At 40.6% G+C, this 18,867-nt stretch overlaps 1 protein-coding gene across 5 annotated transcripts in view; it reads left to right on the forward strand.

The window, feature by feature from the left end:
- Nucleotides 1–18,867, forward strand: part of ITGA6 (integrin subunit alpha 6) — a 43,849-nt gene that overhangs the window by 5,476 nt on the left and 19,506 nt on the right. For all 5 annotated transcript variants that reach the window (XM_040069202.1, XM_040069200.1, XM_058421314.1 and 2 more), the window contains exons 2-5: nucleotides 13,919–14,046; nucleotides 14,461–14,540; nucleotides 16,285–16,540; nucleotides 17,996–18,127. In XM_040069202.1, coding sequence (XP_039925136.1) covers nucleotides 14,022–14,046; nucleotides 14,461–14,540; nucleotides 16,285–16,540; nucleotides 17,996–18,127 — 493 coding nt within the window. In that variant the 5' untranslated portion in view covers nucleotides 13,919–14,021. The remainder of the gene's footprint in view (nucleotides 1–13,918; nucleotides 14,047–14,460; nucleotides 14,541–16,284; nucleotides 16,541–17,995; nucleotides 18,128–18,867) is intronic.

The raw sequence follows: 18,867 nt of genomic DNA on the forward strand, positions 1-18,867 counted from the left end.
CGAGATATGGTCTGTATGTATGTACATTCCATGTAAGATGTCCAGCAAGTCCATTCCAGTTTGGTTGTAATTCACAGTGATTGAAGCGTCTTGAATAAAAATACAAGCATCAAGAATATCTAAATTTGTGTATTACTTTCATAGAATCCTAGAATCACTTGGGTTGGAAAAGACCCATAAGGTCAGTCCAAGTGTAAACCTAACAACCGTTAGCCAGTTTTTACTTGTGGTTTAGAATGATAGAATCAAAAAATATCCTGCCTGACTTGCAAGGGGCCCACAAAGACCTACTTGCAAGTAATTCTGGTATGATATTCAGTAGAAGTATGGAGCTGAATTCAGGTAGGCTTCTTGTTATTGTGTAAGGCAAAAAAGGGAAGATGCTGTAGTTGCCAACATACAGGATTCTCCCATCAGCTGAAAAGCTGTATTGAAAGCTGTGGATAGGTACTTTACGTCAAGACTGCACTGACCTTTACCAGCCATAAAATCCTAAAAATTGCTGTGTCTTACTGAAATTTTTACTTGTCATAGGTTTTGCTAATACTGCGCAGTCTCTGCTGTGAGCTATTCTATCAATACATAACAAAGTTGCCTTAGGTCAGCAGGACTGCTGACATTGCTGTACTGCTGCAGTGCAACCTCAGTGGCATTTAGCCAGTACTTTTGTGTTCTCTGAGGGCTTGGACTCAGAGACACTTTGCTCCAGCAACAAAGAGCTGGATTATGCTGGTCTGCAGTGGAAGATGACAATTTCTGCTTGAAGAGGTGGTGTAGTGTAATTCAGACTTCGGGTGAAATGAATTAATAACAATGCATGTTTGCACCTTCAGGTTTAAAAACTGTAATAGTGATGGGCTTTAGTTAGTGCTTTTGTCAATTAAAAAAAATAAAGGATTTGTAATAAATTTCTTTTTTTTAGGCTGTGATTTTACTGTGTCACTGTACCTAGTATTTTCTTCTCTTGAGTGTCTCTCTGATTTTGTCTATGCAAACTGTTCTTGGATAACCTGCTTAGTATGCTTATTTGCTTTCTTAGTGATAGTAGAGGAGTTTGTGTATCTTGAGTGTTCAAGATAGATGTCCTGTGGCAAAGGTCAGGATCAAATAAAGTTGGGAAGGAGGAGGAAGGAGTAGTTGAAGAGCTTACTTCTGGTGGTAAGGGACAGATTTTCAAGATCCATTTTGCTAATATCATGAGTGAAAGAAGTGAGACGAGTTTACGTTGCTAAAGGGATGTGTAGTTGTTACAGGAGGAGCACACTGCAGAAGGCTGGCTTTTTTTCCCGGTACTGATTTTGAGTTATGTTCTTGGATAGTCAGTGGCAGAAGCCAGGCAGGTAGGTTGGCTTCTCATAAATGTTTTTTTCATAAGGCCTAACAAGCAGAGAAGAATGATTACTGATCTAATTTGTTGCTGTCTGATTTCTCTACCAAATAAATGAAATTAGCATATTGGGCTGCTTGGCATATTACAGCAGTAAATTGTTCACCAGTCAGCATGGACCATTCTTTTTTCCTCTGTGAAATTTCACCTGCACATGCCAGAGCAACTGTAAGTTTTGTAGGGAATGGATTTTGGTAAATTCTCATTTGAGATAACTCATTCATTTTGAAAGAACTGCATTTAAAATCAGCTATTGTTTAAATGTTTCATAACCATCCTGGGTCTAGGTGAATCATTCTAGCCATAACTGTAAAAATGCCACATTTTGAGGCCACATTCTGTGGAAAGGACAAGACTGAGATTAGGCTATTGGGCAAATGTCCGTTTAGGAGAAAGTAAGTAAAAATCCATATTATTGAATGAGCAGATGCTGGTCTGTACTGTGAAACATTAGCTGGGAAATGAACACCTTATTGTGGTATTTAGCAAGGGCAGGTAACAGCCCAGGAATATTTGATGAGAGAACTATGCAGAGTAATCTGGAAAATATTGAATAATTCCGTTATTAGCACTGAATATTTTTGATTGCAATATACATAAGCAAGTTACTGCTTTGAAAATAATGGGAGAAGAATGTAGCTTAGAAATAACAAAGGTGAACATGGAAAAAAGGTTTTACTTCTATTTTTAAGGGAATCATTCCGTATGTTAGAAACAAATGAGCTAAGCCATAGGTTAATCAAGCTGCTTTTGCAGCTCTAGCATAAAACATATCATATTCTTGTTAAAATGCACTTCCCTTGGTTTTAAGGTATGGTGAGTATCACACTTTCTAAGATAGCAGTTCCATAGCAGTTACTTTGGAAAAAAGACTTTGGAAAAGTGAAGTTATGTTAGTTTAGCCTAAAGGACAGGCTGTGTGTATTCTGCTGTGAAGTACCTGAGACAGATTTTTGTATTAAAATAACAGTGAAAGACAAAAGGTGCCACTTCTTGCCTTGTGATTTTAGGAGCATTTACTCCATTATGCATTGATAATTTTTGGATCTGCTGGAGCAGTGGCTTTTTTCTTGTTTCCTCTTACAAAACTGCATCTAAAAATATATAATTTCCTATTGTTGATTTCCTTTAAGGAGTTGAGCTAATGTGTGTGAGGATGATTAGATTGTGTTGGGAAGGGAGAAGGTCTGCTGAAACAAGGAGAAAAGAAGGAGGGGTTTATGGGATGGGCCCTGTCATGATGCCATCTACAGCATAAAAATGTACTCTAGTCCCTCCAGGGTAATGTGGAAAGATCCTGCACTGGATTTCACTGCCAGCTAGCGATTTTCTAGGGTACTCTTCAGCTGTATTCCTTGCATTTGTTTTCTGTTTTCAGGAAGTTTGGAGATCATCTAAGAGATAGAGAACAGCAGATAGGAATGATCAGCATTGTTGAGTTTGCTGATAGCTAGTGTCCATAGGAATGGCAGAATTTTCTTAGACTGAACGTTACTTTTTAGTGAAAGTGACTTTTTTTGGAAATGGAGCTGTATGTACTTAGTGTCAGTATGTTTCATCTGGCATTGTCACCTTCCTCAAAAGTAGGTCTATAAAATATATCTTTAAAAAAATAATTGCAAATATGCTGGGAAGATTGTATTGCTCCTGTATTGCCTGGGGTTGTTTGCTCAGCAGCACATGCATGGGTCAAAGGTCTGAGAGAAATGCATGTTATCCTGGAAGTGGTCAAAAGTGGCAACCAGCTGTTGCAGACAGCAAGGATACCATCACCATGTGAGGTTGAATTTTTTGTGTCCTTTTCTTACTGCTCTTTTCACAATACTCTGCTGAGGGAACTAAAAAGATTGGTTAACCTTGCACTTTGTCATTGGTGCAGCTGCAGAAGTGGTTCAGTCTGCTGGCTCTTAGATGTTAGTGATGTCTAGCAGAGTGTGTGGAAAGCTATTTTGTGTAGTGTGAAAAAACCCTCAAGTGAAAACAAAAACCATCTTTGGCCTAAGATGCTAAAATAAATTTGGTATATTTTTTTTCTTGTACAGCCAACTCCTGTAGCTGCTGCTACAAATATGGTGTAATTTTGCAAGTCCCTGTAATCTTTTTATCCACTCAATTTATTTTTCTACTAGAGAAATGCTTGATAATTATGTAGTGTGGTCCCAGGATATTGCTGAAGATGTAAGTTTCTTCTTTTCCCAGCCAAGCTGTGTTCCTGCATATAGCGGAAAAATAATTTTGTTGTCAGATCAGATCCAGTCCTAGAAATAGCGGCAATATAGTTTGTACAATTTGCAGCTTACAGGAACATAGGGTGTTAAAAGTGACCTGAAAAGAACTAATTAATTCTAGTTTCTGCTCAAGTGAGAATGTGGGGAGTAGCAAAAGAAGAAATGTATGTATGTGTGAGGGGATGCATGTGAAATTAGGTGTGTGCATGTGGAGGAGTAGCAGTATACAGAGTAGGAGTGCAGTGGCTTTCTTGGCATAGTCTCAAACATAAGTTATTTGGCAAAAAATCTTGTTCTTAAGTTTTTAAAGCTGGTTGAAATTCTCCGTTTGTACATTCCTATTCGTAGTAAAAAATAATGGTTTCTTCTTCCACAGATGTGTATAAAGAGCAGTTTCTTGTGAATGTGTAATTTAATTCTGTTGATCTGTTTGATCAGTGTTTGAGTATCTGCATGGAACATAAAAGAAGGGCTCTTTGAGCATCCCAGCTGCACAGGCATTTGGTGTGACCTGTTCCTCCTAGGAAGATACCTTATTGGAGGTATCTTCCTTGTTCTTCCAAGTGATTTGAGTGCCTGTGTTTTCAGTTAATTTGAAGGCGTGGGGGCATAATGCGTCATGTACCGAGTGACACATCTGCTTTTGTCATTAAGTTCATGGCTTGAAGAAAAGTCTTACTCACACTGTGGATCCGATTGTAGGCATTTAGCCCAGGGCTATGATGGCTTTAAGACTGAAGGAGTAATTCGAACTGTGCTTTAGCATGCAAGTGCCTTCAGGCTGTTGAAGTGTGTATTTGATGCGTGTTCATGTTCTCTGACTAGGGATTGCGTATGGGGAAGGTCCACGCTTTTCCTACACGTGTGGAGTTCTTTAGCCCACTCCGACAGGGTACTCCTATAGTGCACGGGCTTAGGTTGGCGGCTGGGCAGGGCACAGCTCAGCTCGGGGTGCCGGGTCTGGTGTGGGGGAGCTTCCTTCCCCAGGGGGTGCTGCTTGGTATGTTTTAGCTAAATGTGATGAACTGCTCAGACCGTGAATCAGCCAGGATTTAAGTGGTTGTGTATGTAGTGCAGGAGGTTTCTACCTGTCTTGGTATTTCCCCTACAATTCAGAGGGAGATGGAGTCTGGAAAAGGAGGAGCAGGGGGGAATCTCATAAATTGGATGTATGAGTGAAGGAACTATGGCCTGGGTTAGAATGGGGAACAGTTGCTCTTCAATTTCTGCAGGGCTGTGTTAGTTGCTGTGGTGTGTTATATTGCCCATTGATTCTACAGTAAAATGTCCATCCTTCTTGCTGTACTTCTTTTCATGCCTTTTAATAGTTTAATTATGGTGATAAATGAAACAGATGTACTTCATTCTGTGAAGGAAATAGAGGAATGATATTTCAACACAAATATTTGTTCTGTGTTGAATTAGAACTACTATATATATTTTTTAATGGCTTTCTGCACATTGAATGAACAGTATATGCCTGTTAAGGTTGTTACCTCTCAAACAAGTAGTGCCTTCAAATACCGACTGGGTGCACTGCTTTCAGATTTATTTTTTTTTCCCAAAAAAAAAAGAAAATGAGCAACTGTTTCCATATTTTCATTGCTTTCATGTTTGTTTTCTAAAACATGGACCTAATGTATGATGTGATGCTTAATTTTTCATGAACTTTATACAGAGATGCCATGTGTAGTGGGAATACAAAGACAAGTCCTGCAAATGTGAGGAAATTTAAATTAATTCTGGGGGTTTCTATGGTGTGAATGGTCAGCAGCCCAAGTGCAGGAGACAGTAATTCCTAATTTCTGTTATGCACTTGTTGACTTAAGCCTGTAGAGTGAGCCGCGAGCACAAGACACTGACCACAGCACGGAGTTCGTACGGCAGCTGCTCCTGCGGGGCGCGTTCTGCCGCCGAGCGGGGCGGCGCTGGGGGACGCCGTGGCCAGGGGGGCCCTGCCGTGTGCGCTCTTGGCAGCGGAGCAAGGCTGCGGGGACGGGCACCTGGCTCTCGCTGAGCTTGTGGGTAGCTGGGGACTGCTGGCTCACCCCGGCTGCTTTGCTGCAGCCGTCCTCGCTTGCTTGTCCTCCGCTGTCGGGACCTGCAGTTCCGTGCATCTGCAGCGGAGAGCGGCTGGGCTGTGCCGGGCTGCGTTGTGCCCGGCTGGCCGTGCTGGGACTCCCGCAGTTCAGCCCTGCCAGTGCAGACAAGGTGACTGGGGGCAGGGGCTGAGCCAGGACTTCGGCTCCCAAGTTCGTTTCTTGAGATAGTGCGCTTGTCGCTTCTTGAGTTAAACTGCCTGTTGTTGTAAGAGGATTTCATGCAGTACCAGGCACTGCCATGTTAGAAAACCTGAGTGAAAATCCCTTGAACATAATTTCTTCCATAAGTTTATCATAAATTAGTTATAAAACTGTCTAATGCTTATTTTACAGTACCAGTTCGTAGTCAGGTCTGTTCCTGGCACCAGTGTTCTTCCTTTTAAATCTGAAAAAGGTGTAGATTGTAAGGGAGGAATTAAACTTGTAATGCACTTGCTGTCTGACATTATGAAAACTATGAGGTATCTGCTGATTAAAACCAGAGAGTGGCGTCTGAAATGGAAAACTGGATTTTGAAACACAAATTTGGAGCAGACTGTACCATTTTGTCTAAGAAAAACGCTTTGTACCAATGGAAATGAGGTTTGCAAAACCCGTTTCAAATCCAGACAGGCTCGGCTCTGGACTATGATGGGAAAGTGTTTATTTTTCCATGTGACTTTCAGAAAGTCAATAATAAGTGGCCTTTCCAGAACAACAGGTACCTTTGTAATTCCAGTTTTGCTTTGTAGTAGCTTGCCCTAGTCCTTGTGCTGCTTTTGGCTTCTTTTTCCAGCCTCTATCATAATGTTTCCTAAAAACGGCTGACGAAATAAAATGAAAATTGCAATCCTTCAAGTGCCAAGCCTCCAGGCAACAGAGATTAATGATGTACTTGGCCGCAACTTTGCACTGTTAGTTCCAAAATGTACCTATGGAGTAGCAGATCAGGAGAATATTCAGTCACTTAAAATAGCTGTTAATAATGCACTGACCATGATGGGTGTCTTTGTATAAAGCATCACAAACAAGCACACTGCTAACAGAGAACAGAGTTACTGGTTGTATTTTGCTGGGGAGGTGTTTTTTTTTGAAGGAGCCCATGGTTCAGCTCCAGTTCCCATTAACAGCCTGAGTGTGTGAAGGGACACACTGTGCTAATTAGTCTGTGGTGCTCTTGTCCTGTGACTTGTTTCTGTTGTGGAATGCCAAATACAAGCATGAAGCAGGGGTGGTGCCACCAATATTCACACACAGTGTCTGTCCCACTGACCAACTTCAGTTATGTTGAAATATTGTGGTGGTTAAATGCATCTATCCAGTGTGTGTGTTAATTTTAAAAACAGTTGAGACTAATTCAGTGCAGAGGACTGTAAATACAGCTCAGGTGGAGCACTGTAGATGCCCACATTGCAATCAGAGGTCTCTGCCTGGAGGTTTCACACACTTGATAGATGACTTCTGACTGGTGATTTTGTAGTAAAATTTAAACTGAGTTAGAGCTAGTTATGCTATTTTCCTCATTTTGCTTAATCTAGTGAAACTCGTTCCCAAGAGGGCACTGGAACTGGGAGAGAGAAAGGATGTAGGAATCCACCTGTCCAGTCAAGGATGAGACATTTCATGGCATTTAGCTTCATCAGTTTACAAATTTGCCCTCCCTGTGGAGTCTTTCAGGAAATAAAAAGAAGTGCAAAGTCTGCAGTGGCAGCATTGTTACCTGAGAACAGCAGTATTAAATTTGACACTTGTGCTCAATGGAGCCTGCAAAATTATTTTATTTTGCCTATATGTGGAAATGGTTAATGGTTTCTTACCCAGGAAACACTTTCATGATTTCTACTCCAGTCTATTAAGGCTCAGAGCAGGCACTACAGACGTGTTGCTTTTAATTTTAACGCAAGGCTGGCAAAGATGTGGTGCCTTGTTTGGGTAGAAGGATACCATGGAAAAGGAAAGAATTTAAGGAATGAAGAAAACTTTGCGAGATAGCAGAGTACCTGACTTCAGTGCAGGCTGTGGTATTTTTTGTATTTGTTTAAATCAAAATGTAATTTACTCAATTGAAGCCTCTTACTTTGATGAATGGGATTTATTCTAAAAAACATGGAATATCTCCCTCCTTTTACCTGACTACTTTTGAGTGTTTATTCCAAACCAGAACTGTAACGAATTGCTGATAATTTTTCTTCTCTGAAGTATGTTGCAAAAATCTTATTTTACCCTTGGACAGTTCCAGGCTGTAAGTGAAGAAAAGAATTTCACTGTGGAGTGAGGGAATACTTCCAGGAGCTTGGAGCATTTCTGGATTTCTTTTGATATGGTTTTCTCATCTTAACTTTGACTTTCCTTTTGGAAGCGACCAGGATAGTTTTATGAGCAGTACTGGAGGGAGTTCAGATAGCTGTGAGCAGAAACCACTCCCAGTTCTCACTGTTGTTTTCATTAGCTGAGAAGGAGCCACAGCTACCTAATAAACATTTCAAGAATTACCAATTAAAGCAGGGAGGGTTTTAAAATCTGCACCCTAGTGCTTAATATTCTGTAGTATATGTTGAAATGGAAAACTTGTGTATTTTACTTTGGATTTTAACAACTCTTTTGGGCCACAGCTGATTAAATGAAGTTACACCCTTTCTTCTCAGTGTTCACCTAACTGTTCTTGCTGAATACTGGTTGTTGGAAGCATAAAGTAGTGAAGAAAATGTGAAGCTCAATATGGTGCCTCTAGGTGCAGGTATGGAAATTGGGTGGAGGTCTTGTGGTTTGTGTTGCTGTGGCATTAGGGGTGGGAATGTCAAGTAAGGTGTAACCACGTGGTCTTTTTCTTCTGCCTGATACCCAGAAATGTTTTGTTCTAACCAAGTACACTTCCTACCAAGGTGTATTCTGCAAATGTACCCACAAAGAACGGAAGATTTGACCACAGTCCCACCCACAGCACTCAGCACAATAATCGTGAATAAGGCATAGAAGTACCCACTTCTGCATCCAGTGGGGGATGAGAATTTGAGTGAAATTGCAGGGGCAAATGGACGGGTTTGTCCTCCTCACGCTCCCCAGAAGGGACACTATTTGGTAAGCCTTGTGTCCTCACCTGTGCCAGGTGCTGAGTTGGGCAATTAAGCTTGTGATTGCTATGGCACTGTTAGTGCTGTATGGAGCTACTCTGCAGTTATTGCATTCTCACCCTCAGCCCGGAGGAACGTTGTATGTTGCGTTCAATAAATCGTGCTGTTCCGGAATCCAGCTGGCTCTTCCTTCTAAATGGAGCCAGACCTGCAGTTCAGAGACTGTGCATCTGGAACCAGACCTGTAGTTACATTTTTGCAATGCTGGTCAACAGCAGTTGACAGACTGGGGCTTGGTGCCTACCTGAATGTGGGCAGTGAGTTCTCACCTTCCTTTGCTTCTAAAGTCAGTAAGATGTCTCAGTACCTTTTCTGAGACTTTAGTGCTTGGCAAAAGTGGTGAAATGGAGTTTTTCTCGCCGCAGCTGTTGTGTTGGGGTGTAATGGAGCACTGCAGTTGGGTAGGGTGGGTGCAGCTGTACCACTGGGTTCCATGGAGGGAGGTGGTGCTTTGCTGGTCCCTGTCTAGAGAGCATGGGCCAGCTCTCGCTGTTGTGTTCCAGCCGCACCTCGCACACGCAGGTACAGCCGGGGTCACTGGTGTCTGTGCGGGGCAGGCACCACCCACCTGAGCCCAAAACCCACCGCAGTAAGGTCACTCAGTTCAAATGGCATTATATGCCAGTCCTGGAGCTCTAATCTTAGGGGATTATTTTACATTTGGCTATGAATCTGGGGCTGTAAGGGAGTAAATCTGTTCCTGTAAGTCAGCAGATGCTCTTAATTGGCAGTGGGACTTCAGTTATTATTATGCATCTTCAAGAAGTAATTAAGAGAAATCAATAATTAAAATAATTCTAATTTATAGAGCAACTGGACTGATTCATTTGGTTAAAAATCAGAATATCTGTTTGAAATTGGAAGATACGTGTTTTAGTTATAACTAGAGCAAAAAAATTTTGCAGTTTAATACCAGGGTTTGAGAGAATTCTGATTTTTTCCCCCCAGCACTGCCACTTGATAGATGCTTCTTTTAAATTAAATTCTGTTAAGAGTTTATTATGTTACATTTCTGTAGATTAACACCTATGCAGTCTGATCGGCCCAGGGAAAACCCATTTAGGTTATAGTATGTATTAAAGCAAGATGTATGGGGACAATCAGGATTCAAGTAGTTAAAAACATCTGTTCCTGTAATTTACATGAGGAGAAGCAATACTGCTTTTGTGTGACATTGGACTCATGGTAAACATTGAATACTAATTCATCATAACTCAAAGAATAAAAAGCTAAGTCTCTGACAGGAACTGATGCTCAGAGATGTTTATATTCAGTGTACTGTATGGCTGAGCTTCTGTTTTCTGTAGAGTAACAAGGCCTGCCATGGGATAGAAAAATCAGTAAAATTGTCTGCATGTTGGAGTGTTGGGTTTTCATCTCCCACTCTGCATTCTTGACATTGGGGTGTTATTTTGTTATCTGAATATGGATTCTGGAACATGATTTTGGACATTCAAACTTAATTGAAAGTAGTTAGAGTAGACCATGTCTACAGACCTTCAGGGAGGAGTCCCACTGAATAAAATGAATCATACTGTGAGCATGGGTGAAGAGAAATTAAGAATTTGTTTTTGTCACTTTTCATTTGCAGAGGAAAGGTTCCTAGGTTTTAAGTGTCCGTGTTTTATCTGCCAATATAAGGTGATAGTGACAGCTGGAAGAGCATCCCCTCACTCTACCCTTATCTCTGACCTGCAGCAAGAGGTTTTGCTTGCCAGTGAGAAAGCTAAAATGGAGCATGCATAGCTGCAGAAAAAGCTAACCTGGTTTTGGCATAACGAGCTCAAACTTGATTAAAATGCTTTTATTAAATCACAGCTGAGTAAGTAGCCACTGAGTAATGACTGGAATGTGTCCTCTCTCTGGAAGGACTCTGCTGAGCACGTAGCACAGCTCAGTATATGAGCTGATTCATTTGTACTGCTGCAGTCATGCTGAAATTCACACTGATGGCATGGTTCATGTCATACTTCCATAGTTCTGTGCATACTTTTTATTTTTAAATTAAGCTATTTGGCTTTTGTAATAGAATTTTGATTTTTCAAATGCACCTTTTATAGGGTAGGCAAGCTGAACAGCAGCTCTGTTGATCAGAAGTGGCAGTGTGTTTGCAAGGAATTTTTTGTTTTGCTTGATTTATTCAGCCAAAGATTAGATGCATGTGGCTCTCTCACTTAGATTCCTGATGGCGTGCATAATCCTCGTAACATTTATAATCATCACCTTCAGTAACCTGTCTTGCAGAACCTAGGGGCATAGGTTTAGTCTTCTCTGCTCTGGTCTTCAGGGCAGAAAAGTAGTAAACAAGTGCAAAGGAGTTGTGCCACTTTTTAATGAATCTTTGGTTGCTACTTGAAAATACATTTCAGGATTTACCATAGTATTATACTTGAACTGATCTCATCCTTTGTGAGCACTTATTCATAGTGTGTGCTTCTGTTGGCCTGTGTTGTAAGGAGTTGCAGTGAAGTAGCTAAGAGAATTGAAGATTTTGTATTTGATGAAACTTGAAAATTAGTGACAGGATTCTTGATAACAGTTCTTTGAAGTCTGGAAAGTTTTAAATAAGTCTGCTTTGAAATTCTTTTGTTTACAGTGGAAAATAATGTAGGCACTATTTGGATGGAGGGATACGGGCATTGGGAAGAATCTAAGATTGCCCATTTCCTTTGAGATTGTGTTGGATGGAAGGCTTATACTTTTTAAGAAGGCTGAGCAGTTTTGTTTTTCATGTGCTGACCTCAGCAGTGGCTGAGATGCCATTGAATGTTTGTGGCATTTTATGGCACACCTTCCCACACCATGTTCTGTTTGCTACGCTGTTTATTCCCTCAGTGCTTCAATATGGCAAGATCCTCTCTTGCCATCAGGATCGTGGTGTGCTGTAAGAGGTCATTCAACTAGAGAGAGGGACACAGTCTCACTATCCTGTAGGAAGGAACCAGGGTTAATTTTCTTGACACAGTACTGCCACTGTCAGTAGTATGCAGGTGGATGCATTAAACCAAATTAGGTATTAAAATTCGAGAAGCTTTTCGTTTTGTTCGCAGTGTTGAGAAAAAAGGTTTTTGATTTCTGTAAGTTATGTTCAATACATCGTTTTTACTCCCCCAGACTTTGAATGAAAAAATAGAAGTAATAAATATTTGTAAGTTAGGAAATCAGTACCTCTGCTTTCTTAAAGTGATGGTTGTTAATGTTAAAAAAAAGTCATCTGTCTTTCCCTGGGCAGTACCACAACTGAGGAGAAAATGTATCTATTCTGCCATTAGGAGTAACTCAGAAATACATGCTTTGCAGAAGAATTACTCTTAACAGCTTACAATTAAATGAACTGTTGCCAAAATTAGAAAATTCAGTCATTGATGGTCTTTCTAAAATTATAGTTGTTTAGAAACTTGTGATGACGCCTGTGTTTCTGAAAAAACCTTTGAAAAAGATAGCAGATGGACATAGAGGGACAAGCAGAAAACCTTTTAAATCAAGCCCCATCTACATGGTGTGTCCTGTGTATGGTCCAAACCTGAAGGTTTCAGCATGCAGGGGCCTTACCTTCTCAAGGAGGATAAATTAGGGATTGTGGGAGAATTTAGTCCTATAGAAGTAGTGAAAATTTGGTTGTTTCACAGTACAGATAAAATTTTGTGGTTTAAAAAAAACACATTTTCTGATAACACATCAATTTCATTTTGAGTCTTGCTACTTTAGGGACAGTGAATAAACATTTTCTTAATAAGAAAAACGACATATTATCATAACTGATACAGTCTTCACTATTAGACACGAAGAAAAGTGAGTCTTGTTTTTAATAAAAATAACATTCTGAGGGACAGCAGTGTGCTTTGACCTACTGCCACAACAAAGCAAAACTAGAGTTGGATATTAAAGAGGGTTTGAGGTTCTCTTTGAGCTTTATGGATCCAACTGTAGTCCCAGCTTTGCTGTCCTTGACACTGTAATGTCAGGGATATCTTCTTTCAAGTGTTTTATTTCTGAGGGTCAGGCAGCACAGTTCAGCATCCATCCATCCATCCATCCATCCATCATGCCTGCTGTGTTGCACTTAGCCACACACTGTTCTCTCATCCTCGATGTTTCAGCTGAATGAGAGATTTCTTCCACAAACTACTGCACACTGGTTGCTATTAATTCCAGTCAGCTGCCTAGAGGCAGCTGGTGCTTCTGTGTGTGTGACATTACAGAGAAACCAACGGTGTAAGATTTTTTTCAGATACACCTCATTTTGCAAGTAAGTGTCTGCTGGTGGTTTTGTGATAATACTCATGATGTACAGTCCATAGAGAAGGAAATTTGCATTGCTCAGTGTTTAAAATAAGAACCTTTGCAGTTGGTTACCAGAACAATGTGTAAGGCGAGTTTGTTAGAGTAGCTGTTTAATAGGAGAAATAAGTCCTTTGTGGGAATGGCCTGTTCTTGATGACAGATTTGTTAGAGAAAACCATTTTTGGCTTCAAAATGAAGGATCTGCCCAAAGGAGTGGAAGAGGGGGAGTTCATGTTTGCACAGAGCCTGGAGCAGTTCAGTGAACACTTCCTTGGTCCAGGAGGAATCTTGCTTTGATGAGAGATACTAAGGTGCCTTTAAATTCAGGCAAACGGACTGGTGTAGGACTGGTGTAAAACTAGAAGACTGCCTGAGAACAATTGTATTTACTGTTGTAGGCGTTTCTGGTCATTTTCCCACCCTTATCAACAATTTCTTGTAAGGCAAAAAATACCCCACTTGATGCCCTGATAAAAAGATGATTTTCCCAAAACTACCAGACACCTACTTTTTATCAACCACTCTCAGTGACTATTGCAACAATAATAACAGTAATAACAGTACAGGTACCAGTTTGCAGGTCGAATAATTGTAATCTGCATTACTGCTATACAGCTTCTCTCCTCCTCCTCCCCACCTTTGCTGATTTTAAAAGAGCGCTGCTGTGGTGTAGCTCTTCATCCATCCTCAAATGTTGGCATGTCAAACCTCTCGCAACATGGTGAAAACGCTTCCTGAGTCTGTTGGTTTTCTCTTTTCTAACATTCATTCTACATATTCCTTTAAATCATTTTGCTTTCTCTGCAGATTGCTGGTTGGAGCTCCCCGGGAAAAGGCCTTTCCAGCCCAACAAGCCAACAGAACAGGAGGGCTGTACAGCTGTGACATTGCATCTCCAAATACAAATTGCATGCGTGTCAGATTTGATGAGGAGAGTAAGTTCTTCTGTGCTTTTGTTCTGAATTGAAACAGTTATGTGGTTCTTCTTGTTTGATGCCCTTTTCTGAGGCAGTGTATCACAGTTGCTTCTAGGGATTTATACATAACTACTTTTTCCATCAGAGTAAGTTGTAGCTTAATTGCTAAGGTAGTATGAGATACTTAAATCTTGGTAGATTCTTACTGGTTTGTAAATTGATTTAACATGAAGTAATAAACTAGAAGTTTAATGAAATGGATGCTGTTCGTGATAAAATGTACAGATACTGCCACCTGCAGACTATCTGGTGTTCTATATGAAGATTCCCTCTTGACATGGGCTTCAAGAAAAAATAAACAAGAAACAAACTCAGAAAAAAGAAAATATAGTGAACTGTTAACATTTGAAGCTGTTTTATGATACTCTGCAGCTGACCCGAAAATGGAGAGTAAAGAAGACCAATGGATGGGTGTAACTGTCCAAAGCCAGGGGCCAGGAGGAAATGTGGTGGTAAGTGCTAAAGGACTAACTTACAAAAACGTCTGGGGTCTAAAGTACATGTTCTGAATGGTCTGTGTTTCTGTACAGCTTGCTGAAAGGAAGGCAACTTGCCTAAGTTTACTCCTTTGATTTCTTATAGGTAAGGACTTAAATGTCTCCTTAGCAAAATAAGGCATTTGAGGTAGTAAGAGCTTCAAATTATTTTTCTATGAGTTAGCCTCTCTTTATAACCTTCATAACAATCTATGATGGATAGTTTATTTTCAAGAGGTACACTTTTTTTTTTTGGTCATGTACATATTTTTTCTTTTAAATACTACTGGCTGCTGTATTTCTACTTCCTAGAAACAGGGAAGAATAGTGTATAAGGCTGTAAAAGCAGCAGGTTATCATCAGCCTGTTTTCCAAAATGATCAGCCTCACTTTAGCTTTTATCAGGGGGCTTCCACTGAGTAGCTCCTCTGAATTAATATGGTCACTGCACTGCAGTAAGTCTATTTGCTATTCTTTATTTTATACAATACATAGATACCCTTTATTTTATATTAAACAGAGAGAAAAAAGTTTTCGGGAGTTAGGAGAGAAAGAGTTTTAAAAGTAACATTCTCAGTTAAATAAAAACCTCTTGTGGTGCTGATACATCATAAAATAGGTGTGCAGTGAAGCTTCCTCGTCTAACCAGAGGTTAGTATCACTGCTTCCAAACTTGGGGCAGGTGACTTCAGGATGTGAATCTGGTTGTTTAAGGATTTAGAGGCAGTAATAACTAGCTTTGGTCTGCCTCAGAACCCAAAGTGGGAAGAACCACATGGAAACAGGCCTGATCACTGAATAATCAGTCATCATCTAATGCTGTCTTGTCTTGTCTTCGTAAGTGGGGAATGCACGTACTAGATGAGGTGTGAGCAGCCTGGAGGTCACTGCAGTAGAACAGTTCTGCAGTGCTTTATTGTGGAGCAGCTGCATGTTTGCCTGCACGCAGGCCTTGATAGGAACCATAGAAAAGGTTTGGCAGCTGAGAAACCTGACTTGTTCGTGCTCTTCACACAACCTGCTACATCTTATTCTTCCAGAAACACTGCTGGCAAAGGCATTTGGCTGTTCACATTTTTTTACAATGGTTTGGTGGTTACACTGCTTAGCCAGTGGCTATTCATCCTTTGTGTTAAATATTTGATTAGAATTCTTTTCCCAGGGGATAGTCTAAAAGGATAAGGAACAGGATGTGTTTAGTGCTTCAGCTCTGCCCCAGTGACAGTTACCCTGTAACTGAACAGCCAACAGAGGAAGTAGGAGCAACTTCCCTCTTCACTGGAAAAACTTTCAGCCTCTGCTTAGTGGCACTTTTCTTAAGGGGCAAGTTCTGAATAGTCTTGGGTAGACGGTAGTTGAACCAGCTTCTTGTGTCCTGCACAGGTGTGTCGGTCCTTTAACTCTGAGAGCTGTTGGGAAACGGCCACTTCTTTCTTTGAGAGAGAGGGTGGTTTTCTCCTTACTTCTTGAAAGAGAGGTATCTGGTATCAGGAAGGGCTTTAGGGATTTAACCTTCCTTGACCACGAAGCAGTCTGCTTTGACTTGTAACTGTAGGTGCCCAACCTTTCCCATATACTGCCTGCAGGAAGCCTTGGACTCTGCCCTTAGGTGTGACCTACAGCACTGGTAGCAGGAGGGACTGCTAGATGAGCCCTGCCTTTGGTGGTGAGCCACGTGCAACACACAGAAACATCGCTCGTTATTTCTTCTGTCTTGCAGACGTGTGCACATCGCTATGAGAAGAGGCAGTATGTAAACACGGTGCAGGAAACCCGGGATATCATTGGAAGGTGCTATGTGCTGAGCCAGGACCTCACTATTAAGGACGATATGGATAATGGAGTATGGAGTTTTTGTGATGGTCGTTTAAGAGGCCATGAGAAGTTTGGTTCCTGTCAGCAAGGTGTTGCTGCTACTTTTACTAGAGACTATCATTATATTGTGTTTGGTGCCCCAGGCACTTACAACTGGAAAGGTATGACTTGGCTTCCTTCCTACCTACCCTTCCCATTTCCTCTGAGACTGCTCTCAAAGGCTGCCTCCAAAGTTTGGGGGTTTTTTAAGTGGAGAGGAGGTAATAGGGATGTAATGATTTTACCCTGTTTTTACAAAATGTTATGCTTGTGTATCAACATTTGCTGAAGTTTCTTTAAATATCTTTGTGTGTATTTATGAATAGATAATGGAGCTTTGCACGTACGTACAGCAAATTTTCCCCTTATTAATCTTAATCTTATAATGGGATTGAGGGCTTACTTGGACACTTCCATACAGGAATAAACTACTAAATTTTTGTTAATTACTTGACCAGTCCTTTTTCTGCATTTGAACAAATTTTAGATAGCTGCTGAACTCTTTGTTTATTCTGCAATATTCTTTCTCCCCTTTATTCTTTGTGAAGTTTGTGGAAATCAGTACTTTCCAAAATAAATACTGAAGGGTTGCAGGAAGGTAACAACAATACTACATATATTCATATCTAAATCCATGCATGTCCATGTAAAATTTCATGGATAATCTAAGAGCCAAATACTGTGTGTCATCTAGGAGATATTCCAAAACAGAAGGGGAAAAAACCCTAGATATTCTTTGTTAGTTTATATTCAGAAGCATATAATTGGCCAGTTCGGTCTCTTGAAGTGATTTTTCCCATCACACTTCATTACACCAACAGCTGTAAATACTTTCCTCTTGAGAACATCTGATCCTCCAAGCACTGCGTTTTCCCACCTCGTACACCTGTGCCTGGTGTATGAACCGTGCAAAATCAGTGCGTTCAGCTCTGGCACAAGGTGTACTTCAGTGAAAACCGGATCTTCCACTTATCTGTCAACAGAATCTGACCAACCTGAAACAGCAAACTGAGTGCAGACACCATTTTACTTTAATTGCAGAGAAGTGCTAGGACAGTCCTAAGAGTATTCTTCTGTATAATGGAAAAACATGCTTGTGCTTGCCAAAACCTTAATTATGCCAACTGATAAAAGGGAAGCACACCTTTTATTGAACAATGGCTTTTTTTTTTCTTAAATACTGTTTCTAAATGTATTACTAGTGTTTGTCATAATGAAATACATTTTTTTTTTTAAATTCCTGTGTACTTTACCTCCTTTTTAAGAGAAGCTTTATAAGGCTAAGAAATACAGGATAAAGGGTGGTTTATGACCAAATCCGTTCAGTGTTTTCTTTGAGAATTTCCTTAGTATCCCATGTTTTCCAGATCATTGTATGGGTCCTCTGTAGAGCAGCATGAGCTTCTGGCACACAGAACAGAGACAAAATACTAACCCAGTGCACTGTTCTGTGTTTGTCCCATTTTAACAGCAGTCACTATGTCATTCATCATAGTTAATATAAGTTGGGAACATTTATTTGTTATTTTTCTCACTTATCATTCGTTTGCTTTTATTTTATCATTTCATTTTTCCAGGGGTGGTTCGTGCAGAACAAAAGAATCAGACATTTTATGATCTGGGTATCTTTGATGATGGGCCTTACGAAGTTGGTGATGAGAGCCGCCAGGATAAGAATCTAGTCCCTGTTCCAGCTAACAGTTACTTAGGTAGGATTAAGTACGTGTGGTAAATATCTTTAGGTCTCTGAAACATTTGTGATCTCAGCCTGGTGTGATGATCTGGAATGGGAGCAGATGTTCCACTGTGGATCCTGTAACATGTTAACTGTTATGGATAATTCACAGCTTCCCTCCACATTTATGGGCCAGTTTAAAGTGTAAGATGATACTGCTGAGGTACCTGGAAGAGCTGCTGTTGTAATGTGAGATTCAAGAGCTGTGCTGAGGGCCTACAGAATATCAGGGAGTGATTATATTCACTGTGATGGGTCAGTACAATGAATGTGTCTCTAGGCCTTAGTCACACAGTCTCTGCTATGCAGTAGCAGGAAGGTTATCAAAATTTTGAGTTTCTGGATGTAACTATTAAGGCTGCAGATTTTCTCTCCTGGTAGGTAAGTGCAATTCTTTTATTTGTCAACTTTGTAAAACCCCAGTGGCTTTTAACAGACCTTTCAAGTACCATAAGTACTGTTTATATTTTACTTGTGTGTGTGTTGCAGGAGGTGAATCTCCTGCACTTTGTGCAGTCAGGAAAGCAGGAATATGTTCTTAGGCCAGTGACCTTTCTGTATGCCAGGGAGATACACTGAAAAGGCTATGCTGCATTTTTGGAAAGGCATTAAGTGTAAAGAATCCTTCTGTTCCAGTGCAGATTTCTGTGGTGTGTCGATCCACTGCTTTTGGCATGAGTGACAGAGAGCTGAACAGATGGGAAGGGCATTGCT

The sequence above is a fragment of the Hirundo rustica genome, chromosome 7, assembly GCF_015227805.2.
Source record: "Hirundo rustica isolate bHirRus1 chromosome 7, bHirRus1.pri.v3, whole genome shotgun sequence".
NCBI lineage: Eukaryota > Metazoa > Chordata > Aves > Passeriformes > Hirundinidae > Hirundo > Hirundo rustica.